General features: G+C 52.2%; 4 protein-coding genes across 4 annotated transcripts; 1 reads left to right on the top strand and 3 right to left on the bottom strand.

Annotated features, from left to right (window-relative positions):
* Positions 1-1,187: 1,187 nt before the first annotated feature.
* Positions 1,188-2,244, bottom strand: LOC112893931 (circumsporozoite protein-like). Its single transcript, XM_025961463.1, has one exon. The coding sequence runs from the start codon at positions 1,874-1,876 to the stop codon at positions 1,337-1,339; it is 540 nt and encodes a 179-aa protein (XP_025817248.1). The 5' UTR covers positions 1,877-2,244; the 3' UTR covers positions 1,188-1,336.
* A 1,943-nt stretch (positions 2,245-4,187) lies between these two features.
* LOC112893929 (EID1-like F-box protein 3) lies at positions 4,188-5,885 on the top strand. Its single transcript, XM_025961459.1, has one exon. The coding sequence runs from the start codon at positions 4,575-4,577 to the stop codon at positions 5,481-5,483; it is 909 nt and encodes a 302-aa protein (XP_025817244.1). The 5' UTR covers positions 4,188-4,574; the 3' UTR covers positions 5,484-5,885.
* Positions 5,886-9,063: 3,178 nt separating this feature from the next.
* Positions 9,064-11,963, bottom strand: LOC112893925 (probable auxin efflux carrier component 9). Its single transcript, XM_025961456.1, has 5 exons — positions 10,809-11,963; positions 10,614-10,699; positions 10,338-10,495; positions 9,532-9,608; positions 9,064-9,392 (listed from the first exon to the last, which is right to left on the bottom strand). The coding sequence occupies exons 1-5, from the start codon at positions 11,702-11,704 to the stop codon at positions 9,326-9,328; spliced, it is 1,284 nt and encodes a 427-aa protein (XP_025817241.1). The 5' UTR covers positions 11,705-11,963; the 3' UTR covers positions 9,064-9,325.
* A 5,250-nt stretch (positions 11,964-17,213) lies between these two features.
* Positions 17,214-19,311, bottom strand: LOC112894937 (probable sugar phosphate/phosphate translocator At2g25520). The gene is made up of 2 exons (XM_025962787.1): positions 17,964-19,311; positions 17,214-17,594 (listed from the first exon to the last, which is right to left on the bottom strand). Exon 1 carries the CDS (start codon positions 19,094-19,096, stop codon positions 18,008-18,010), a length of 1,089 nt encoding a protein of 362 aa, XP_025818572.1. The 5' UTR covers positions 19,097-19,311; the 3' UTR covers positions 17,214-17,594; positions 17,964-18,007.
* Between the last annotated feature and the right edge of the window lie 5,588 nt (positions 19,312-24,899).

Below are 24,899 nucleotides of genomic sequence, written 5' to 3'. Positions count from 1 at the left end.
ACTTTTAACAACGTAAATACACGTGATAACAAAACAACAGTGATCATGCATAGAAATCTAGGAGTGGTAGAGGGAACCAATCTCGTCGAATGCCGCGTTTAGCAAAAGAGGGTTTGCCGGCCTCGGTTAGGCTATCTCCGACTGTCGTTCTCTATATCCTTTTCTATATCCTTCATTTACAGAATTTTTAACAAGATTCTCTCCTCTATATCTCATTTCTCTCCAACAACGTTCTCTAAATCTCATTCTCTATACATTAAATCCTATATTAGAAACGTATTTTGTTCCAAATTTTTGTACGTACGTATTTATCATACCTCAAATGCTATGGACATATTTTATTTTTATTTAATTCAGTGTTTAAAATGTAAAGAAAAATAGAGAAGAGGAAAGAGAATCTCTATGTATAGAGGAAACCTGTAGCGTTCTCTATTTTAGAGGACCATTTAGAGAACGATGCTGGAGCAATAGAAAACGGAATCTTCTCTATATATAAGGTAGAGAACGGTTTAGAGGGCACCGTTGAAGACAGCCTTACTGACTGAATGACTGATTAAACCATTGATTTCCGAAACAACGGTCCGAATACTACATGAACAATGGCCTTGATCGATCGACGCCAAGGTAACCAAGTGACACCCCGACTGGCCGACCGACACGAGATAGTAACAAGTCTTGGTGGGTGATTGTATCGTGATCCAAAATATAATCCTGGTATTGTCAATCTATACACGCAAGTGTTTCCGAGAGCAAAAAAAAAACCGTAAGCGCGTAATGGGGTTCGCTCGTGGGTGTGCGATCCTTGATATCGGACAAAATGGATTGCATTGCTCCTGCTCGATTGTTAACAATGTAAATGAACCAAGTAGTAAGAACGCACCAGCAAACAAAGCAATCCTAGGGCCGTTTAGTTCCACGGAATAAACTTCTTCGTTCCATGCTATATCGGATGTTGGTTACTAAATATTAAATATAGATTAATTATAAAATTAATTGTATAGATGGGATTAATTTGCGAAACGAATTTATTAAATCTGATTAGTCAATAATTTGGTGCTACAGTACATATATACTAATGATGGATTAATTAGATTTAATAGATTCATCTTGCGAATTAGTCTCCATCTATAATTAATTTTATAATTAATTTTATAATTAATTTTTCTAATTAGCATCCGAAGATTCCATACGATAAGTGCAGAACTTCTGAAAATAAACACCCTCAATGTGGAGGCAGAGTTGGAGTACAGCTGAGCTCATCTGCTTGCTACAACTGACAGTCCACCCCAATAAGGCAATAAGCCACTTCGATGGCTGTTCAAAACCAAGTCACCGTTCATGTCTGGACCTGGCCATCGACCTCGCCGCCCACTTCGTCGCTGCCCTCCGGCCCACGACCCGGCGCCGAGGGGACCTCGCCGTCCGCCTCCACCGAACGACCCTCCCCGCCGGCGCCGCGCTCTGCAGGCTTCGGATCGAGGGCCGCCCGCTCGGCGTCTTCCCCCGGCGGGTTGAAGGAGCCGAACTTGGGCGTGGTCTCCGGCGCCACGAACCCGCTCCGTGCGTGCTGGAACGAGAAGGACGGCGCGGCGTCCGCGTCGCCTCCCGGGCCAGGCAAACCCGCCCCTCCCGCGTCCGCGGCCGCCGAGGGGACGCTGTCGAGCGCGGCGACGCACGCGCGGCGCCGCTTGGGCTCGTGCAGCAGCCGCCGCCGCTCCCCCTCCTCCTCCTCCTCCTCCTCCTCCCCGCCGCCGCGGCCGTCGTCCCCCGGGACCGGGAGCGCGCGCTTCTCGGGAGACGCGGAGGAGGAGCTCCCGCGCGGGGGGTGCGGAGGCGGCACGGGCCCGGGGCTTTCTGTCTGGGCCTCCGCCGCCATTCGGGCTAGGGAGCAGGGCGTCGACAGGGGGGAATTGGGATTGAGCGCTGGGCTGGGCAGGGGTGGGTAGGTGGGTGGGGATGGCCGGATGGGGAGGCGAAAATTTTCTATTCCGGCCGATCCACCGTGCGCGCGCGTGCTCTGCTCGCCTTCGCCCCGCTTTGGCGATGACTTTTGGTGTCCTGACGGGAGGACGACGACGACACCGCCCACGCGCTGTCCCCGCTTGCCGTCGCGGCAACAACTTGGCGTACCGCGTACCGTACCCAGCCCGTCGCCCCACTCGCTCTGCCGCCTTGCAGGTGCTGTCGGGCCGTCGCGAGCGACAACGGGCTGGCACGAAATGAGCAGAACTGGAGGGCCCAGACAAGAGGATGCTTGCGGCTCTCTAGAATCTCGTTTCAGCTCTCACGCAAGCCCGCAAGGAATGCAGCCCGACAGTTTGTGTCTGGTTGGGTTTTACGATCCTGAACTCAAGGGCTAGCTTCATCTTGCGGTCGGTCATCGTGGGCGTCGCAGGGCGGCAACCTACGCGCGACAATTCGGCTGCGGTCGGTCATCGTGCGACGATTAACCTGAGACTGAGATCGACCGACGCAATCTCTGAACTCAGAGTTTCAGCAGTCTCATGCACCACGCGCTGGCACGACGAGAAAGAGACCCATCCACCCTTAAGATGTGTCTTGTCATCTTGCTCTTGCAGGTCATGCCCAGGGGGCTTACACCTGTACAACGCCTCTGCAAGCATGCGCTCCAACCAAACCCAGCAGCATCGATCTTTGCCTGTCAGATATAAATTGATTCCTTCCCTCGTCCCGTTTGGTTTCGGAAGGCTCAATTTTAGCCCGACATGTAAAAAAATCTGTATTAAATAAAATCTATTTATAAATTTTTGCACAGATAAATGCTAATTCGCGAGATGAATTTAACAAGCTTAATTAATCCATAATTTGCAACATGACGCTACCTACAGTTACCATCCGTTAATTATGGATTAACATATCTTATTAGATTCGTCTCGTAAATTAGCCCAGAGGTTCCGCAATTATTTTTGTAATTAAACTTTATCTAGTACTTCTAAATGATAATATTATTTTTATGTAACGGAGCTAAAATTTAGCTTTTCAAAACTGAATACTCTTAAAGCCCGCCACAGTTACTTCTGGGCCTCGCCAAGACGTTCCAGAAAAAGGGAAAACTTTTCTCCTACTGGGGTTTAGTTCTACCACGCACATTTCTAGTTTGCGCGACCGTCGTCTAACGTGTCCACCTACGAGTTGGAGCAGCAGACGCCAGATACAGTATTTCCCACGTCACGCTCCATGCCCTTTCCATCGGGTATCTAGAACCCATTCTCACGCACTCCGGGCGTCAACTCGAGCAAAGAGAAAAGAACGAAAGCGCAACACGAACCGCACCGCCGGCGGGGGCCACCCGTCTCCCAAGCGGGCACGCCACGTACGTGTACGGTCGGATGCCCGATCCGCGCCCACCAAACCACCCGCACGGGCTTCCCTCGTGCCGACACGTGTGCCCCGAGCCGTGACGCGCACACGGCGAGATATTTTCGCGCCACGGCAACAGGGCTTCACGTGTCGCCGCCCGCGCGCCGCACCTGACGCAGAAAAAGGCCCGGAATCCGGCGGCCGGCACGGCCACACGCAAAAGGATTTGGGATTTGGATATTGGATGGGGTGACGAGATAAAACCCGGCGCGGCGGCGGCGGCGGCCCGCCTGCCCGGACCGGACAAGACGTTTTGGAGGAGGGAAGAAAAAAGGCCGGGCCTGGAGGCCCGCCACGCGTCCCGCGCGCGGGGCACGCGGCGGCCGGAGGTGGAGGGACGGGGCCGCTCCCCGGGATTCGGCGGGACACGTGTGCGCCCGCGAACGGGCTGGTCTCCGGCACGTGTCCCGCGGCGCGCCCCCATCCCGTCTCCTCTTCCCCTTGGAGCTCATCGAGGGACAGGACGGGCACGGGCATGGCTCGATTCGGAAAGGTGGCTGGATTTAACTATCCGTCCGGATAGGACCCGGCGCTATAAACAATGCCCTGATTGATCACCGGAGAGCCGTCGGGCGACATGGACGTCCTAAAAATAGCCCGGACGCGTATAGAAATGGCAATGGCGCGCCAGATCTTCTGTCAGGTAGCTCTCGACAGTACTCGACTTTGGGGGGGGGTGGGGGGGGGGGGCGAGAGAGAGTAGGTGACGACTGCGATTGAGATAATCAGCACCGTACCAGATCAGCTGAGCTCCATCCTTACGTTAATTAGCCGTACTTGTTTTTTTAGCTCCAGCTCCGAGCAAGCGGCAGATATTTGGGAGGGAGACCATTGACGGGATGGTTCTCGCGCTGGTCGCACCTGCACTCCAGCTAAGCCCCGTAACTAATTATTGGCGCGCGACGCCGGAGTGGTCCAGTTGTCAAAAGGCCGCCGGCGCCACGACCCCCCGCCGGCCGGTCGTGCCCTGCCCTGCCCCGACACCCGAGCCTTTCGGGGAGCACGAGAAGTGCTCGCCGCCGCCTCGCGTCTATATCTCCTCCGCCCCCCTGGCAGTCTGGCACGGCCCCCTGCGGCTCCACGACCTGCGCCACCAACGTGCCCACCGATCCCCGAGTTCGAGCTGCCAGTTACCAGTCACCGCGTCCCGCAGCTGCGCCACAGGCCCGTAACTCCCGCGGGGTTGCCGAGCGATGAGCGACGGCGCGCGGAAAACGCGCCGGTTCTTCGGCGCGTCCAGCAGCGGCGCGGGCGGGAGCGGCGCCGGCAGCGCGAGCTACCGGGGAGGCGTCGGCATTGGGGCGGCGCGGGTCAGCGACGTGAACACGGGGATCCTGGACGAGAATGTCCTGGCGCTGGTGTTCCGGTCGATCAACTTCGACCCCAAGGCGCTCTGCACCGTGGCCCGCGTCAGCCGCCGGCTGCGCGCCGTTGCGGAGCGCGTGCTGTGGCGGGAGCTCTGCATCTCACGGGCCCCGCGGATGGTGGCCTCGCTGACGGGGGTCCCGGTGGGCGTGGCGGGGGCGCCCGCGCCCCCGCCCCCCGGGCGCATTGTGGGCGGGTGGCCAGCGCTGGCGAAGCTGCTCCTCTTCTGCTGCGGCGCGGCGTCGGCGGCCGTGCCGGGCCACTTCACGGGGGTGTCCCGGTTCTCCAAGACCTCCGGGCGGAGCTTCCTGTCGCGGCGGTGCCGGGGCGACCTGCTCTACGTGTCGGACCCCTGCGAGCACGCCGTGCCGGGCGCCGCCGACGACGTGGGCGCCTACCGCGGCGTGTTCCGCGGGTTCATGCGGTCCCGGACGCGGGCGTGCCTGGTGGGGCGGCGGGCCGCGCTGGAGACGCGCGTGCGCTGCCCCTACTGCGGCGCGCGCGTCTGGAGCATGGTGGCCGCCGGGCTGGTGCCCCGCAGCGCGTGGCGCAGGCTGGGCGCCTACGAGGGCCGCCTCGAGTACTACGTCTGCGTCAGCGGCCACCTCCACGGCAACTGCTGGCTCGCGCGCCTCACCTCCAGCGACGGCGAACACGACGGGGACTCGGATGACGACGATGACGACGACGACGCGTCCACGGAAGGCCGCAGCGACGACGGCCATGTCCCGTCCTAGCTGCGGGCATTCCAGGCCCACCACCATGTGTTCGATAGATCGGTAGCAGAGAGACTGTAGCACAGATACTGTAGCAGAGGTCGGTGTCGATCCCGATACCTGGCCGGTGCGTGCGTCTTTGCGTTGGGGTTGCCAACAACAGCCGGATGCGTTCTCTGCTTTGACTGGCGGCGGCTGGATGGATATGGCACGATGTCTACTGCTCCGGCGAGCAATGCGCGCGGCTGGATGGAGCCTTTTTGCGATGTGATCTGACCTCGTTTTCCTTGGTTAATGCTTTGTCGGTTGCCGGCCCTGTTCTACCCTGCTCTGTTGTTTGCTTTCAAGTTTCAAGCTGTCGTGTGTTGACTTACTCGAAGCGGCGTTCGGATATGTCGGAAATATTAGTTGCATGACATAAAGTGGAACATTTTTTATATTATTTGAAAAAAATATATTCCGCGTTCAAGAAAGATGTTCTAAAAAAAATCATCCAAATGGAACCTTATTTTGAAGATTTCATAGCAAGGAACTCGGTGATACAGTCGGATTTTAATTTAGATATACAGTTTTAAAAAATATAACTGATTCAGATTTTAATTTAAATATACGTTTTTAAAAAAATATAACTGTGTGATATCTGTCTGACATCTTCACGTTCAAACCAGGAACACTCAGGCCAGGATGGGCGTGGTGCGATTACTCTCAGAAAACTATAGTCATGCACATGTACTCATTAGATGGGCCGGCTCAATCCACATGTACAGGCTATAAATTCAGCCCGTATGAATAGGACTGGGATTCAATTCAGCCCATCCAAACATGGTCATGCAATTTTTCATGTCCCAGCGTTTCCAATATTTAAATATCATTAAGAATTATATACAAAGATTATTTCCCGCTATCCAAATGATGTGGATCATGATGACGCTTGAGTGGGTGTGTTAGCTATTGATAGAGGAGAACTATAACTGAGGAAGAACAACAAGAATTGCAGAATCAGATGCATTCAGGAGGGTAGCATTGGATTTGGGATAGTTCAGTCCATAAAATTCATGAATCGTAATGAAATGCGTGCTCAAGCATGTTTGAAAATAGAGAAAAATTATGCATATCTTGACTCACACTTGGCTTGTCTGGGAATGAACCTCTTGTTGGGCCTTCGAACCTTTGGATGCCTTCGAGTGGTGGGAGCGCCTCCTCCATCCACCCCCTATTATTTAAATTTATTTAGCAAATCTAGTACATGGTCCAATTAAATACTACATGTGGCCCAAGTCTATCCACCACGAGTGTTTATTTAGTCTAAGTATTTTGCAATCTCAATCCAAGTAAATTTTGATTTATATAAAAAAACAACTTAATCTATCTATGTCTATAACGACTGTGTGATGGCATACATGCATGATGTCATGACACAGGAACCAATTTCTTCATATATATGCAACCACACATCAACCAAAATGAAAAAAAAACAATATTATCTCGGTCAGGAACAATGAATTAAATACATAGGTTCAGTTCCACATGCTTACATTGTTCGATTTAAAATTCAAATTTGATTAGATACTAATCTAATTTGATTGATCGTGGGTGGTGTGTACTAGTTCTCTACACAAAGTACTCGCTAATGTATGATGGGCACGGAAGAGGAAAAATCTGTATGGAGACGGGTACACGGTCGGGTACACAGTCCTCCATGTCCTCGTCGCGAATGCGGTGTCGCTACAATACGTACAACAGTTTGTTTGAGTCCATCCGGTTAGCGTGGTTTGTCATCTCTATGTGATGAAACTTAGGTTACAGGAAAATCTGGGCACTGAAGGTCTCGACGTAGCAGTAGAAGAATTTGAGAAACAACACTGCAGAACCATTATCTCAACTCTGCTCGATCATATCCACGCCCCAGCAACCGTCCATGTATCGACCTCGGTGGACCTAGCGTCCAGAACCATCACATTATGCTCGCGCGACATTTGGTCTTCCTCACATGCAATGGCGGACACATGATTTTATAAATGCGGGTGTATATATTATTTGTATTTTTGTTTCTACTTATTTATTATTCTACTATATGATTTGTAACCAACTGAATAATTATTCTAAGTTAAAATAAATTTTACCAAATATTCAATGAAGAACTAATAATAATTAACATATAGGAGCATACAACCTCCATATGTCTATATCAACATATAATTATTATATGTCTAATAATTATGAGTTAAGATTTTTCGAGCTTTCTAACACAACTCTCGAGACATGCTCACTGGGTTAGCCATGAGGAACTCATTGTTTAGTTGGCTTTTGTAGATATTTAATAATTAATCATATTTTAATTGTCCTAACAAAAGTATCAGAAATTACTAGTGCTTCCATATAAGCATAGCCATATATATATAATATATACTATCTAGTTGTTATGTAAAAATTAAAATATCGTTTGTGCATGAAATCTTTTATCTAGACACGCTCATAAAAGTAGTAAGCTTTGTATGATTTATAAGAATTATATATACACATTTTATTCAAATAATATTTTAGGAGTTTTCTTAGCAGGGTCATGATTTTTAGAAGCACCAATTGGTACGCCAGATTTAGAGCAACTCCAAGAGACTCTCTGTATCTTTCCTTATTGTTAGGAATAGAGATTTTAATGGAAAAATACTCTCCAACAGCTTCTCTAAGTGGTTATACAAATGTAGCCATCCTCCATTCCGCATATCTCGCTGGCCAAAGATAAATAACGAAAATAGCTTTCTAGAATGTATATAAGATATAGAAAAATTATTAGAGAGTGAAAATATATAGAAAATAATTTTTATGCAGAAGATTTTTCAAATAATAATTTAGAGAGTGAAATTTAGAAATACTTTTGGACATGCTCCTACACCAGTTTTACAGTTGAGCAGCATATCTTCGTTGGCTCGCTGCTAATCAGGTTCATGGGCCATGGCGTTAGCACCGAGCTGCAGCTGAGCGGCCCCGTATACAGATAACTGGGCCGGAAGATAATGATCATGGGTGATTATGGAAATGAAACCCATCGGCGGCTCCGTGGCCTTGCGAGTTGCGAGGTCTAAAGAAAGACAGGAAGAAAAAAAAAAGAACTGCGGCACAGGTGCGCCGTGCCTCGTTTTTCTCGTGCAACGTGCCTGCGGTTGGCGGTATGGTGCTCAAAACTCAAATCACAATTCACAAACCATGCCCCTCGAAAGAAATAAAAAAAGAATCACATGCACGGCCCTTCGTAAGGGCTCACCCGCCGAACCAAGTCAAACCGCATGCGCTGGTGCGGTGCCGCGAAAACGTGCGAGGACGCTCACGCGCAGCAGCGTCTTCGGGCCAAAAGAAACAGGGCCAGGGCCAGGCGACTCCACGGGTCGCCGTCCCAACCGTTCGCTCTCGCAATGCCGCATCCGATGCGATTCCGTTACTTTGGGTACGTTCGCCCACCAGATCATTATATATTCTTTTTTCAAGGATTTTAGCATACTAAGATAGCAATTAATTCGGCCTACAGCACGCGATTAGCTGCAGTTGCTCGCGGTAAATTTGAAATGCTGTGGCAGTGCTCCTGCCTTCTTTCAAAAAAAAAAACAAAACAAAATTGACATGAGCTAGTTTCCGTTTCTCGCTGTACACTGAAGAAATGTTTCGACACATAAGCTGCCATCTACCGCGTGCTACTCATCGTGTCGACCGCTCTTATTTTTTGACAGCGCAGGTAATTGCGTTTCCCCTGCGCCGTCGCGCCTAAATCTTCTCAGCCAGTAATCGCCGGTCGACCTATCCAATCCCCGGGTGCGCGCTGACTCAATCTGTACCTATCTCCCCATGTGCAGCACAACCTTTCTCCTTGATCACAGCCCCAGCAGTATGTAGTACACAATCGTGACCGGCAGCGAGATGAATATCCCGAGAATGACCCTGAAAAGACAGGAACGAGCCGGATCCTTTTCAGTCAGAGATGGAATTCAGGAAAGCCAGTTAACATTGTAAGCTTCAAATCAGATTAGCCTACAAAGTTAACAGCGGCAGTAACTAGTGAGTGGTAAAAGGCACAAACCCTGTGCTCATGATGTCGGCGTGGACCTTGTACTCCTCCGCGTACACGAACGAGGTCACGGCCAGGGGGAGCGCCGCCTGCAGCAACACGCACGTGCAAAATTGTGAGCTCAGGGTAACGACTCGTATTTTCTTTTCCATATACAGTTGTATAAACAAGCTAGCGTGAGGCAGATGGCTTCGTCCTGTACGGCCTTTTTTGTCGCTATTCTGAAAATGGCTTTGATCTTGTTTTGCTGTCCGTTTTTTTGTTCTATTTATTATCTAACTAGTACTACTTAGTGCTAATTTGATGGCAACCTGATCTATCTTCTTCCGTGCCAAAATAGACTGCACGCCAAACGGTTCAGAAAATGGGGTTCAAGTCAACCGTGCATGCACGTAATCGAATGAGGTCACGCCGCTGCACGAGAAATGTACTCGTAGGCCTACTTGGAGCTACCTCTTTGCCTGTTGGCTCTGTGTCACATCTAAGCCATACTACTTTGCCACCACCACTGCCCTACGTTACGTAACAGCACCTGACTTAGAAGCGTGTGCCGCTCAGCGTCCTGTTCATTATGAAGGAACGCCCTTTCTGTTATGCCACAACTGAAAGCCGCGGCTGGCTGGGCAAAAGCCACCGTCTTACTGTGAGTATGCACGTTTCTTGTTTCAAAGTTTTGTGTAGTCCAAAGATGGCGTCGAATTTGTTTTCGTCCTTCTTTGTAGAGGCTCCTTGCTTTAGTTTAAGTTTGTGTGTTTAAAACAAATACTCTCATCAGGAAAGAAATCAATGGAGGGATGGCGTTCGTGTGCTGGCCTTACCTGTACAACAGCAATGTGCAGAAGGGTGCCGTGCATTCCGATGGCGAGCGAGACGAGCAGCATGAGCACCGGGCCGATCAGGAACTTGAGGACCATGGACAGCGACGCGATCGTGTACCCGCACGGCACGAACCGTGACTGCCGCGCAATGAATGTCCCTGAAAACGATTCGTACGTACATGTTTGCATTAGTATCAGAAGAAATTAAAAAAATTTATGTTCAAGTTTAGCAAAGCTTTCCAAAATACTCAAATTCAGTCAGGGTCAGACTAAGACCTGAAGCGAACATGCTCAACCCAACGGCGGTTGTGTAGATGATGAACAGGGAGTCGTCAACAATTTTCGGCATCGAGAATCCAATCCTGCAGAGGAAACGAATTATTAGGGCAATCATTTTAGGAAACAAAATTAACAAGGGCCAACAAGTTACTAATAATTAATTAAAAAAAGGAACGAACGAATGGGACGAACTTGAATGCCATGAGAGACCAGATGAGGCCAAGGAAGCTCGCGTAGGTGTTGGGAATCTGGAGAAGCTTCTTCACCGCCATCCATACGATGTGCATCACCGGCGGCACCTGCTGGGCCGGCGCCTCCCCGGCGACCTTATTATTATTAGCATCTGCATCTGCTGTCATCTCCTTCGCGACCGCCGCCGCCGCCTCTTCGGCCGCGCTGTCCGGTGCCGTGGGCGACGCAGCCGCCGCCGCCGCCACCTCGGTGATCTCAATGTTGACGACCACCTGGTGCTGACTACCCTCGGCACGAATGCTTCCGCCGTTCTCGCCGATACGATCGCGGTTCTCGGCCGCCGCCGCCGCCACCGACACGGGGCTGATCTTGGCGCTGCTGTCCCGCGCCGCCATGAACTCGTAGAGGAAGATGACGACGTTGTACCAGATGCAGAACTGCATGACGACGATCTGCTTCATGAGGCCCCCGGACACGGACCCGTACATGCCGTCGAGGAGCGGCACGCCCATGATGATGGTGTTGGGCAGCGACGCGACAGAGAAGTTGGTGACCACCCACTTGATCGGCGACGCCGACGCCCCGTCCTTGCCGCCGCCGCGGCGGCCGCGGAAGTGGGACCAGAAGGCCCAGGCCGTGAGGGCGAGCAGCATGATGGCCTTCTGCAGCGTGTCGGCGGCGATGAGGCGCTCGTTCATGTGGTAGGGGTCGTTGGTGGAGACCATGTGGAAGATGAGGACCGGCACGGCGTAGAGCGCGACGAAGTGGTTGATCCCCGCGCACTGCTCGTCGGAGAAGGCCTTGAGCCACCGCACGGACGCGTAGCCCAGCACCGCCGCCGTGTACAGCGGCGCCATCGCCTCCACGACGTGGTACACGGCCGACCCCGGGATCATGGCGCCGGCGGCGGGCCTTAGACCACCTGCAAACAATCTGACGACAGGCTGTATGTAGCTAGACGACAATCAGGAACCTCGCTAAACCCTCGCTCGCTCGTCGATCTAGAATCTAGATCTCGATCAACAATCTGGTGCCTAGCTAAAAATTAAGATCGATGCAGTTCGTATGCGTGTGCGGAGTGTTGTAGTGTGGGAGCTTAGGTTTTTGGGTTGGAATGCAAGCTGATCCTGCAAGCGATCGATCGAATGCAAGCTGCAAAGTGTTGTAGTGTGGGAGCTTAGGTTTTGGGTTGGACGTGTATATATAGTAGTGTCAGATTGGGGAGGTGGTGCGGCTCGTCGCGGGTTGACGCGGAGTTTGATCGGTGGTGCGTGACTGCATGGTGGTGTCAGGTTCGTAGGTTCCGTGCGCCGATGGTTTTGGATCGCGGAAAAGGACGGCAGGAAACCGGGAACTGCTAGCTCGACGCATGCACGCACTGCAGGCGCATTTGGACTAGTTAATGGAAATTACTAGCTGGGTGCTGACACCACTAACATCTCAACAAAAGTGAGTTTGACAGGGCCGTACAATACCTACGAACCAGTGCTGTGGTGTGCATGTGCTGTCTGGATGCTTAGCTCGTACAGGGAATTGCGTGCTATACCACAGGTGCCTGAATTTTGGCAATGTTTCGTTGCGACGTACGGACGCTCTTAGGCTCGTTTCGAGGTCATCGGGAGAAGCTAAAGCTGGTGAAGCAAATAAACCGACTTTTAATTTATTTTCTCTTTATTCATGAATCGGCTCCTTGCTACAATATTGACGTTAGGGCCAACGGAACCTTAATGCTCATTCGACGGTCATAACAAAATCTGATCCTTTTCATCATGTTCTCCAACATTGCTCTAGACGTCCACAATGGCGTGCAACCCACCGTCCCCGACGGTTTTCTCATTGCCATTGCTCTTTCCTGGCTAACATTCATATTTTGCCTCTTCCCCGCATTGAGCCAGCCTAAATGCCATCCATCACCATTCGCACCTAGTGGCGTTTCCTACTGCCCTGCTACCCCGCCTAACGTCCAACGTCTCTGGAGGGCTTCCACTTCCCGAAGGTCCTAGTATGTTCGGACTATGGTCGGACATTCGCCAGAAATCCAAACCCTAACATATCCCTAAGCTCTCTGTCGCCACTGGTGTTGAAATTGATGCATCCTAAAGCCATTCTCAATGAGGGATTTCATGTTGATGTTTCCATAATGCCACGTAACCAAGAGAATATTTAATTCATAGTTGAAATAGTTCCCTACAATGCATTATTTTATTCTTTGTTGTTTCATAGACTACATGTAAGGCACAGACTACCTTGGAAACACCCTATACAGAGTTTCAACCCCACAAAACTCATTTCACCTCTCCATTAATCTTTTGTTACATCACTAAAAATGTTGACATGGCACTCTATTTAGTGAGAACAAAACTCCCATGAAGAATAGCAGTCTGTCAAATTTCAGGTGCTTGTTACAGAGGACGTGTGGTGGAATTAATCTGGCGATTCTAAAAGAAAAGAGTAAAATGCTCTAGAGATCCATCAACTTATAAAAGGGTGTCACTTAGGTAAATCAACTTCAAAATTGCATTTATGATCCATAAACTTGTAATTTGTATCACTTAGGTCCACAAACTCTAAACGTCCATTCCTAGATCCATAAACTTGTAATTTGTGGCACCTAGTTCCATACCCCCCCACCTAGCCTTCATGCACTGATATCGCACCAATATAAATCTATACGGTGCCCACACATTGCTAGAGTTTTGCCAGAAAGGTTAAATTTGAGCCCCGATTTCGAATCAAGTGCATAGGGAGAGGAGAGAGGAGTGGGTGATGGCTTGGGAAAGGCGGAGGATGTCACAGAGGGACTCAATAACATGTGTACCATGGTAGGCTATATTATATCCTTCGTGCCGCGGTGGCCAGATATGGTGGCGCCAGGTGTTGTGGCGAAAAATCTCGTGACGACGTTAGATTTGGGTCAACCAGAGTGGTTCTCGGTGAAGGATTGAAAGATATTCGTGGACAGCGATATCAGGGCAACCTTTATGGGCGCGTACGTAACCACACGACTACTCATGGATGAAGTTCTGGACCTAAGTAATATAAATTACAAGTTTATGGACCTAGAAATGCACTTACAGAGTTTATGGACCTATATTTTCGAAGTCTATGAATCTGAGTGACACAAATTACAAATCGATGGACCCAAAAATACACTTTTGGAGTTCGTGACCCTAAATGGTATATCTTAAAAGTTGGTGGAACTCTGCTGTATTTTAGTCAAAAGAAAATCACCCACACTCATTTAACAGGCTTCTGCTACTAATACCACTCTTTGATTCTTGCGCCCAACTCCAGATACACCGTACCTAGTACTTTTTCTTAGATGACAATAATCAGTGCATTTTATTATTTGGCGCGCTTATTATGTGCCTCTGGAAAGTCAATAAGCCGTAGGGCAATGAGAAGTGTCGTAGGGTACGTACCTGGATCTCTAGATCGATTTGATCCCCGGGTCGCGACTGCAGGTCTGACCAATAATCCGGCCGTGGCCACATGCAACGCTGCGTGTTGAACCACATGCGCGAGAAGGGGAATCGCGAAAACAGGCGAAGCCCATTAACGGTTTCGCTAATTCCCATCCCTCTGTAGCCGGCAGGTGCGCGATTATTTGCTGTCTCCCCGGACAACCAGACATTAGGTGTCCACAGCTGCTGCATGGTCAAGTTTGCATCACGGCATGCGTGCCTGTGGTTGCATTGCACTCGGCGGCATTCCATACCCGTGGATGGAGCCTCGTACTGTACCACGGCACCAAGCGCTGGGGAATGGAACCCCAAATTAAAGGCCCAGACGTTGCCGCGCAACCCGCCGTGGAAATTGGAATCCGGCCATTGCTAGAATGATAGGCCACGATTCTTGCATTTTTTTTGGACCCTTAATTCCCCAGCTGCTGGCCAGTAGTTACCACGTACTGCCAAATTTGTGCTCTCTAACTTTTTTTTTAACGAATATATGATGCGTTCTACTCGTGTCCCAGCTCCAAGCACCCAAGGTGACCCACGGCTCACGGGGGGCATGCTCATGCAAAAGCAAAAGGCGACCACTGGAACCTCGCTTTTTTCTGCACCGGTTTGTAAATTCTTGACCGGACATGGAAAAATTCGGATTCCAGTCTAGCTTCACTAATTCACCATGATGATTCCCCGCCGCCTAATAATGCTCTAGCTTGTCTCTTCAAATCCGTGACTATTATATATTTTTTTTCGGAAAAAAATTCTGTCACTATGGAGCTTCTCCGTTAAATATTTATGCCATCATCAGCACCGTACGAAATCGACCACTACTCCCATGTACTTCGTCGATCGACCAACCGTTGTTGCTGATAGTGGACAGCATGCTCGCAGCCCTTTTAAGCACCGGGCTGTAAACAGAGAATCGCGCATATATGCAGGTGCTAGCCGACGTGTTCTCAACCCCAGAGTGGCTGGCCAGGCCTGGCCTTTTTCGGCTTGGCGAGAGCTGTTTCGCGGTTCGCGCCGCCGTTTCGCCCCCGGGCCGGCCGGAAAGGAGGACGAAGGTCAGCCGGCGGCCACTTGGGCACTACGGCCGGCTGGGACGACGCTGGGTGCGGGCGGACGGACGGGTCCAGTCTGCCGTCGCGAACCAGCCGGCACATGCCGAGAAGTGACCTAAAACGCGCCGCACCTTTTACGGTCTGCCACTGCCAATGCCAAGACCACTGCTTTGAGTTCAACAATCGGGAGGACCGAAGAAAGATCGTCCGTTTCACACGTGTGCCTTTTAATTTTTTCCCTTGCGAATGGAGAACGTAATTCCTAGTCCCAAACGGCGAACTATAGCAACTTTTTTTTCTCCCTTTTTTGCATCTGGTTGCTAGTTGTTCATTTCGAACGATGCAAAATTGCAGGTTAAAAGTCGAAACGTTTGAGTTCAGCAGTGTGCAGGCTGCGCTCAGTGCAGCCAGCAGCGAATTCACATGTATTTCCTCAAGTGTATGGGAGACTAGAAACAGCTTTACAAGAGTACTACTCGTGGTCGCGGAGGAGGACGCTTTTACCTTGTGACAAAAAAAAAAGGTGAAATCACAAAAGCGAACCATGGCATGCAGATGCAGAGCCCTGGGCGGAGTTCATGGATTCATACTTGTGAAAAAAAGAAAGAGCCTGCGACCTTACTGAACCTGGATTTGGAACTGACGGTGGGTTTGGAACGTGCATTCACGCTGAATACTACTAGGATGGGCCGTGTGCACTGTTGTTGTTGGGTTACAGTATCAGCAAGATACTGCCTGGTCTTTTGTTGGACTTCGATTACACAATTGGATAGGGGCGTGACAGAGGGCCACGGTATCCTTTTGGGCTCAGTGGTTCGAAGGCCCAGGTCGCTCATGTGGTTGTCGTGGGCCTCCAACCCCAGTAAAGCCTACCAAGGAATCGAAACGGGCTCGGCCCGTTGTACCCGCCTGATGCTTTAATAGGAGGCAGAAAACGACGACGCCACCCCGAAAGGACACGCAAGGATCTGGCACGCGCATTGAAGCCTTCGTCAACAATCCCGTCCCGTCCCGTTCCGTCAAGATCTCGCCTAACAGCCAGAGCTGTTAATACGGCACACGGTACAGCCGTCCGGGGAGCTGGCAGGTTGCGGCCCGAACGCAACCCCCGGAGGGGGGTTGGGGGTGGGGGTGGGGGGGGGTACAACGCGGATCACGTGAGCCGCGGGTCCGTGCAACGACCCGCTGTTCTTCCGCAGGCGCCTTCCGTTCCCAGCAGGCAAAGACAAATTGGCAATCCAATGCGCCGCGGCAAGTAGAAATCTTGCTGATCTGTGATCGAAAGGCTAGGACCCTCAATTGAACGGCACCGGAGAGCAATGGGAGTTCCTGTTGTCAGAGTTCATGTCCTTGCTAATGCATCAACCATTGGACTTGCCGGTGTCAGAACGCTTCATCAGACACTCGAGTTTGCCCCCTGGTTCGTGGCTCCTGAAGAAATTGAGCTGATCAGAACGAAACCCCCGCGCTCCATGCAGGTATCTATGACCCTAGTGCTTAAAGTTTAATGAACCGTATCCCGCTGGTTACTGTAGATAAAAGGCATGCTGGACCAGTCTTTGTTAAAACTTTATTCTTCTGTTGGGGCCTTTGGAGGGCGCATCCTGCGTTAAAGGTTGCTACCAACCAGCAAGTGGTGATGTCTGCGCAGGGAGAAGGCAAAGCAACCGAAACTTTGCATCGGGACAATGTACTACATGTACCGGAGGTGAGCTACTGTCTGTTGGTAATGGCACATTGGTACTCTACTGGTTGTGTGAGTTCTGTGCCGTAGTGGCAACACACAAGTCGCATCCAGACCCTGCGATGAACTACAGTAGAAGTGGTTAGCTCGGCTGGTTCAGGAAGCACCACACCACATGACGAGGCAAAGGAAGTAGGAACAGACTGACTGAGTTGCAATTCTCAGTAAGATCAATACATACATAGAAGTTGCTATTAGGCATTTGCACTACTGTAGAGTTTCACTTTCGCTACACTATCTCGGGCATCAAGAAGGGATGGAAGGGAAAAATAACAGCAAACAATAGTATCGGCGTAAGATATAAGATAAAAGTTTCTCCTAGTCCTGCTCCTGCAGCTAGATTTTAAGGTGCTGATGCTCCCCAGCAACCAATTCTTCAGACTCCTGAGCCCCCATTGGATATTTGGATCCAACCACTTAGACAAAGCATGAAAATGAACCAAAAGTGGGTCCAGCTCCACGGAGAGCAACCATACACCAAGTTAACAATTCACTCATGGATCCAGTGTTTGCATTGGCACCAGGTCTCCTGTCCAATATCCCAACATAGTTAGAACCATAAGTATCGATGAGAAGATTACCAGTTCAATAGTAAATTAACTCTAGGACTGATCAAGATTTGCAATCGTTTTGCGAGACGAGACCGATCATCCATATAGCTATATAGACAATGCAAACAATTTTGCGTACTGTGGAAGTACGTAGTAACAACTACAGACGGTCAAAAAGACAAGAATTGCTCATATATTTTCACATGTTGGACACAAAGCTTTGCATCTTTCCCGTGCTTATTTGCCTTGCCACCACCAGACCAAGACAAGAGATGAACAAATTTTGCATCAAACTTGTAAGGATCGGATCATACAGTACACTAGGGGGGACTGGATTCAGAACCGACCGAATCGGGCGCGAGCGGTTGGATCATCAGATCCGTCACACTCGCTACGCCTGGTTGTCAGTCTTGCGGTCGGCGTGCGAGTCGCGCTCCTGCAGCAGCGACCCGGCCTCCTCGTCGGCCTGCGCCGCCTTCTTCTGCGCCTCCTTGGCCTTGAGCGCCTGCAGCTTCACGTGGTTGTAGTAGCCCACGCCGAGGAAGGCGATCCCATAGCCGAAGAGGTTGATGGGGGTGACGGTGTCGCGGATAACGGACCAGGAGAATGCGATGAGCAGCCAGTCCTTGACGACGCCGGCGACGTTCATGGTGAGCGCGGACGTCTTGCCGACGAGCAGGAAGACGGCGAGGTTGAGCGCGAAGGCGCAGAGCGAGTTGGTGCCGAAGATGAAGAGGTCCGGCTGGAAGGTGCCGATGGCGCGCAGCCTGGGCAGCTCGACGAAGACCCAGGGCACGACGAGGAAGGCGAGGCAGCAGGGCGCGACGTAGTAGAGCGAGGTGATGGGGTTGAGCGAGATGCCCTTGGATGTGAGGAGGATCTGGATGAGGACGAGGCGCGTGGCCTCGAACGCGACGGCCGCGAGCTGCAGCGCGACGCCGCGGACGTCGAAGCGCGCCTCGCCGTAGGCGGCGATGGCGACGCCGAAGGAGATGGAGAGCATGTTGAGCATGGAGGAGGACTTGAAGGTCTCCTTCTTGAAGAGCACCCCGATGGAGTAGACGGCGACGGGCATGAGCGCCTTGAGCATCTGGATGAAGGAGACGGACAGGTAGATGTACGCCGAGTTGGAGAACCAGAGCGAGAGCGAGTAGAGCGCGCCGATGGGGAGCACGGAGGCGACGTAGAGCTGCGGCGTCATGGCGGGCGACGATGGCAGGTCAACGACGCGGAGGACGCGGACGAGCGCGACGGCGAGGGAGGAGCAGAAGGCCATGTGCACCATGGTGAGCGAGATGGGGAAGGGCCAGTTGTACATCTTGGGGTCGAGGATGTACTTGTTGTAGACGATGACGGCGAAGGAGAGGAAGATCCACACCGCCACGTACATGTACGAGACGAGCACCTTGCGGATCACCGACTCCGACATGCCGCCGTCGCCGCCGCCGCCGCCGCCGCTGCCGGCGCCCTCCTTACCCATGGCTGGCTTCTGCCCGGCCGCCGCTGCCCCCTGTTCGCCCCTGTTCCTCCGGCGAGGGGGCGCGGGCGGAGGCGGTGGATCTCGCGCGGGAGCGGGAGCGAGATCTGAGGAGGGGGGAGGAGGACTCGGATCTGGGAGGCGGGGAGGGAGGTAGGTGGTGGGGGGATTTGGAGCGGGTGGGCAGGGGGTTCTTGCAGGCTTGGGAGGAGGGGGCTGATGGCCACGTGGACAATTGGGTTGCTGCTTTGGGGGACGTTTTATAGGGGGCTTCTGTTTAACGGAGGGTGCTTTGACTTGTTTTATTGTGGGCCCCCGGGGGTCGAGGCTCGGGGCTTCCATTCCGTGCCGTAGGAACGGAACGGGGATTTCTTGTGTACCGTGCCGAGCTACTGTGCACTGCGGATGCTTTGAGATCAGTACGAAGCTCGTGATATCAGTCAGGGTACATAGTACGCACGAAAACAGGGCGTGTTTGACCGGACTCCTCCACGGGAGCTTGAGGAGCTGGAGACGTTGTGGAGCGGCCATTCCTCCGTAACGGCTCTCGCTACTCTATTTTTCATTTAAAACGGTTCTATTTTTCGCTTAAAACGGTTCCTTGTATGTTTTAGAGCTCCTCCGGAGGAGCTGGAACTAGATCTAGGTAGAAACAGGGCTCAAATTGGCCAGTTAAACGGCAACCATACAGTAGCAGGTGTGCACGAACTCGGACTTGGAGGTTATATATATTAATACATAAATAGTATGATCGTGTTTTTTTAAAAATAGATTTGCGTCATGAAACTGAAAATGCTCCGTCCCCTTTCATAGACTTCGGTTAGGTTCGGAAGTCACTGTATTACCATATATCCCAAAATGAAATATGCAGGCTTCATAGAATGATAGATCGTTTGCTGATCCGGCATGTTAGCCTCCATGCTGCAGAAGTTAGGCTATCTCCAGCGGGCTTCGGTAAAAGGTCCTGTTCTGTAAATTTGAAGGATACTGTAGCGCCTCTTCCCCTCCAACGCTATCCGCTATCGCATGCTCTAAAATGCGGGAGGAGCGCTGCGTCCCGCACAGAGGCAGGGGCGAGCGGCGTCCTCCATCCGGTGCTACTGCCACGCGGCGGGAGGCGGGAGCAGGGGCGGCGGGCGGCGGGGCGGAGGGCGGAGCGGCGGCGGGCGCGGAGGAGCGGAGGGCGGAGCGGCGGGGCGGAGGGGCGCGGGGGCGGAGGGCGGAGCGGCGGCGGGGCGGAGGGCGGAGCGGCGGCGGGGCGGAGGGCGGAGCGGCGGCGGGGCGGAGGGCGGAGCGGCGGCGGGGCGGAGGGCGGAGCGGCGGGGCGAAGGGGCGCGGGGCGGCGGACGGCGGCGGGCGGGCGCGGACGGGCGCGGACGGGCGCGGAGGAGGGCGGCGCGGAGGAGGTCGGGCGCGGAGGAGGGCGGCGCGGGAGGCGTCGGGCGCGGAGGAGGGCGGGCGCGGAGGAGGGCGGCGCGGGAGGCAGAGGGGTAGGAGGGGGGCGGGCGGCGGCGGCGGAGGAGGAGGAGGGCGGGCGGCGGCGGAGGAGGAGGGGGGGCGGGCGGAGAAGGAGGAGGAGGAGGAGGCGGGCGGCGGCGGAGGAGGAGGAGGAGGGCGGGCGGCGGAGGAGGAGGAGGAGGAGGGCGGGCGGCGGCGGCGGAGGAGGAGGGGCCGAGGAGGGGCGGGGCGGCGGGAGGGCCGGCGCTGCGGGCGGAGGAGGAGGGGCCGAGGAGGGGCGGGGCGGCGGGAGGGCCGGCGCTGCGGGGCGGGGAGGGCCGGCGCTGCGGGCGGAGGAAGAGGGGCGCTGCGGGGCGGCGCGCGGGGCGGCACGGCGGGGATTGGCGCTCGGGGGAAACGGTTAGGAAGAAATGATAAAAAATAAAATTGTGGGGTATAGAGGATGGAAATAGAGGACGCTGTTGGAGATAAATTTAGTATAGAGAATGAAGTTGAAATGGAGGATGGATATAGAGGATGAGATTTAGGGGACGTCGCTGGAGACAGCCTTAGTTTACTGACAGCCCACTAAAAAGAAAGTCCAATCAGCATACTCCTATGGAACTACTATACTGTCTAAACAAACGACAGGATGTCGGTCGATTTTCTTCTATTTTGTTTTTTCCCCTCATACTAGTACTATGCTGATGAGATAGCAGCTGATCAGTACTACTACAATGCTGATGAGATAGCAGCTGCTGAGGAGAGGATGATGCTTTATTCTGTGAAGAAAGCTAATCACATGGCCAAATCCTATCATGGCCGCGTACAGCTAACAGCTGTGCGTTAGATCCCACTCTGGACTTTACCGTGACCTGACCGTCGCACCGACGGCACGGTTAGCTTATTCCAGTCTGACAAAAGGAAGGGAAAGTTATTCAGAAAAGAAAACTTTCCAGGATTCGGTCTTCAGTGGCACGAACATGCTTGGAGACTCTCACGGCGTGCCCGTTTACAGTTGCAGCGTTCATCGATCGACAGCGCTTGCCATTGCCATGTTCTTCCCCTGGCAATGCCACCGGCCGGACTCGACTCAAGATGCCCGCCACAGAAAGCGGGCGGCATCACGCGTGTCTCTGCCTCGCCCCCTCTTCTGTTGTCTTGGGAAGGTCCATCTCCACCGCCCAAGAACAGATGCCACTGAAATCATGAACCGTTAGACTTTCTGACGCTATGGGCGTAATCTAATGTGATTGGAACCAGAGTCGAGGCATCTTTGGTTGGCCAGGTCTGACTCTTGACGCCGAGATGGGATCGATGAAGTTCAGGGAGAAAAAGAGAGGCAGAGAGCACTGGGGTGATACCCTGAGACGCGAAGCCGCAACTGCAGGCCGTGCCGTGCGTGCCCCTGCAGCCACTCTCCTGTGACTGACAGCCCTCCGGCCTTCGGGGATCTAAGAATGCGCCGCTCACCTAACTCAGACAGGAACCCTTCTTCCATCCAGAGCTTGGGCCACAGCCTCGCCAAATCGTGATCACACCGTGCCGAACCCACGGAGAGGAAGTGGACCATCCAGCGGTGGATGAGCAAAGACTCAGGGGTCAAGAGCGACGCTGACACGCAGTGGTAGCGAGGCGCCGGAGCCCGCGTGGAAAAAACAGCGACCAGTTTGGCGCGGCTCGGCGAGGTGGGCTGGCGTCTGGCGAGGCCCCGGTGAGAGGTGACGCCGACGGCGGCGGAGCGTTCTGTCCGAGGACTGAAGCTGCAGCGCAGCGCAGCTCGGCGCGGGAAAGCGATGGGATCGGTCGAATAGGGCGCGAGCGGGGAGGTTGGCGGTGACCGCCGGCGAGACGGGCTGGTGAGCTCGTTCGGGCGAGCCTGGCGTACATGTGGTGGACCGGCCCGGACGGGGGCCCTCCCGGCGAGACGAGATCTGGTTCGAGAATTTCTCCTCTTTCTCCAGCGCTTGTGCTTGTGCCCCCGGCATATTCCCACGTGAACCTGTAACACCCGGATACTCCGGCCATTGGCCCGGATACTCCGGGCATGGAGTTTCTATTTCCATAATATGGTCATCTGGACCCCATAATCTTTTAAATAGAAAATATCGCTCTCTCTCTCCCTCACTCTCACTCTCTCCCGTTACCTCTCTCTCCCTCACCTCCCTCACGAGCTCTCCCTCTCCCCTAAGCTCTAGATTCCGAAATCTTTCATTTCAGCTTGATTCCAAGGCCAAGGGAGCTTCACTCGGCGTGGGGGATCATTTTCTACAAGTATTACATCTTGGGGCGACATCGTTTTCGAGTTTTCTTGCGCGAGCGACTAGCTCAAGGTACTAGAAGCTAGGGCTCGCCGATTTGGTTATTTTAGGATGTTCTAGGTGATTTCCTTTGGTCAATCATCTCTATATGCATCCTTCAACTAGGATTCAAGAGGGTTTCAAATTTGGTTGGGTGGTTTTGCCAAAAATCAAGATTTCAGTTTTTGGGGCGAAAATGCTGTCAAGCCCGGAAACTCCAGGAATAAGCCCAGATACTCCGAGTTTGGGATACTCCGGGGGAAACTCCGGGGATAGGTCCGGAAACTCCGGACTTCGGAGTCCGGATATTCCGGGTTTTATTAGAACTGTTGGATGTAGAATTGGGTAAATTTGGGATAAATTTGTAGTGTTTCTACTTGAGCATTTCAAAGATTGTTGTTGCATATTGTATTTGCATACATTCTCATGTCATGTGCATACGTGTAGACGCCGCCGCCGAAGGAGTCGTATATGAAGTGATCGCGGAGGCAAAAGAGCACCCGGAGCAGGTCCAACGGGGGGTTCGCAAGGATCCGGCCCAAGGCCCGTCTACCCCTAGCTCTGAGCAGCAGCCCGAAGGCAAGCCCCGGTGCACATCCTATTAATTTTTAAATTACGACACCTATATATGTAGTTATTGCTTATGCATTACGTTTAGGAGTTGTTTGAAACTCCAGTTGCATGAATCCTAGGTGTCCTTGAGTTGTACTAGTATGTATAGGACGATAGAAATGCTATGCTTAATAGAACTCGGTAGAAGTCGAGTAATTTTTGGTTACTCGCGAGATATAGGATAGCTTTATGTTTCCAGATATGAGTTACTAATTTATTGATGAAAGTCTTGAAATGAAAGAAAGAATAAAATTTGAGACCGGGCGGGAGAGGTGTAGTTCCGCCTGTGTCGGTTAAGGACCGAGCCGTTTTTGGTCCTGCTAATCATGTTTGAATTGTACTAACCGCACGCCGGGAGTAGGAGGTAGTCGAAACCGGTAAGCCGAGTACTGCCTTGCTTCGGAAGTACAGAACTTCTACCCACCCCTTAGGGCGAGTCGAGTGGCCGCGGAGAATTGGGATGCATGAGTTTACTTTTGGTGGTCTCTCGTAGGGCTCGGCTGACTATATGCAGGTGGGGCGGTTCTGTAGTTCGAGGCAGGGTGGGGAAAGGTTGGTGCGTGTGGTCCTACAGGGCATACGCGTGCCGTGTTGGTTAGGTCCACCTTGCATGGTTAAATCGAATCGATTCGCCGTCAGTCGCTCTCGGATATGAGCACCTTGGTCACTGCGTCGCAGCGTAGTATTATGTTGGGGATGATAAGAAATATAGATGAAGATCCATACTTTGAATTATGGTTAATGCTTCACATGTGTGCTATAGATAGGTTATGCCAATGATTAGATTATAGTTAAGTTAAATAGAATCTGGAGCTAAAATAATGAAAGTAAGGGATTACTTTAGTCGTTTTTTCTGCAAAATAACCATCCCAAATGCTTTGCATGTCTAGATATGTGGGCTAAGTTATACCCATTGGTCGGGTAAGCCTTGCTGAGTACTAGTATACTCAGGGTTTTGTTGGAGAAATGTTTTCAGGACCCGCACACGTAGACTTCTGTCCGTGTTGCGCCAAGTTCGTTCGGCTGGACGCGGAGGGGTGGAATATCGAGGATCCAGGCGCGTAACTTTAGATGTGCATGGGATTGCACACTCGTGGGCTGAGTGTGAAATTCTTATCCGTTCTTGGATGTGGTAGGGGGTAGATTCCATGTTATCCAACTTTGTATAAAAGGCAGATACTCTTGTATAATATTATGTATTTCGAACTCGGTTCGTAAAACTCTTTGTTGTTATCGTTTTGTCACTCTTGTGTATTTTCAAGTTATGTCATGTTGTACCATCTGCGCCCACCTTCGCGTGGGACTACCGGTGTTGTTTCGATCGGGCCGTGGGTTGAGAAAGGATCACCAAATTAAGCCGTTAAGCTAATGCGCCCGATGTGTTCAAATGACGGCCATTACGCTTAATTAGAGTTTTAATTTGGCGGTTCCGTCGCCTCCGCACCGGCCGGCCTCGC

The sequence above is a fragment of the Panicum hallii genome, chromosome 5, assembly GCF_002211085.1.
Source record: "Panicum hallii strain FIL2 chromosome 5, PHallii_v3.1, whole genome shotgun sequence".
Taxonomy (NCBI): Eukaryota; Viridiplantae; Streptophyta; class Magnoliopsida; order Poales; family Poaceae; genus Panicum; species Panicum hallii.
The sequence above is the reverse complement of the archived record's forward strand: the minus strand, read 5'-3'. Positions and strand labels throughout refer to the sequence as shown.

What these genes read in the sequence shown, in the direction of transcription:
- LOC112893931 (XM_025961463.1), bottom strand. Translation starts at nt 1,876, where the DNA reads ATGGCGGCGGAGGCCCAGACAGAAAGCCCCGGGCCCGTGCCGCCTCCG.
- LOC112893929 (XM_025961459.1), top strand. Translation starts at nt 4,575, where the DNA reads ATGAGCGACGGCGCGCGGAAAACGCGCCGGTTCTTCGGCGCGTCCAGC.
- LOC112893925 (XM_025961456.1), bottom strand. Translation starts at nt 11,704, where the DNA reads ATGATCCCGGGGTCGGCCGTGTACCACGTCGTGGAGGCGATGGCGCCG. An exon ending in GTTGAGCATGTTCGCTTCAG is followed by an intron (nt 10,496 to 10,613) that starts GTCTTAGTCTGA and finishes AATCGTTTTCAG; the next exon opens with GGACATTCATTGCGCGGCAG. An exon ending in GCCGACATCATGAGCACAGG is followed by an intron (nt 9,393 to 9,531) that starts GTTTGTGCCTTT and finishes CTGTCTTTTCAG; the next exon opens with GGTCATTCTCGGGATATTCA.
- LOC112894937 (XM_025962787.1), bottom strand. Translation starts at nt 19,096, where the DNA reads ATGGGTAAGGAGGGCGCCGGCAGCGGCGGCGGCGGCGGCGGCGACGGC.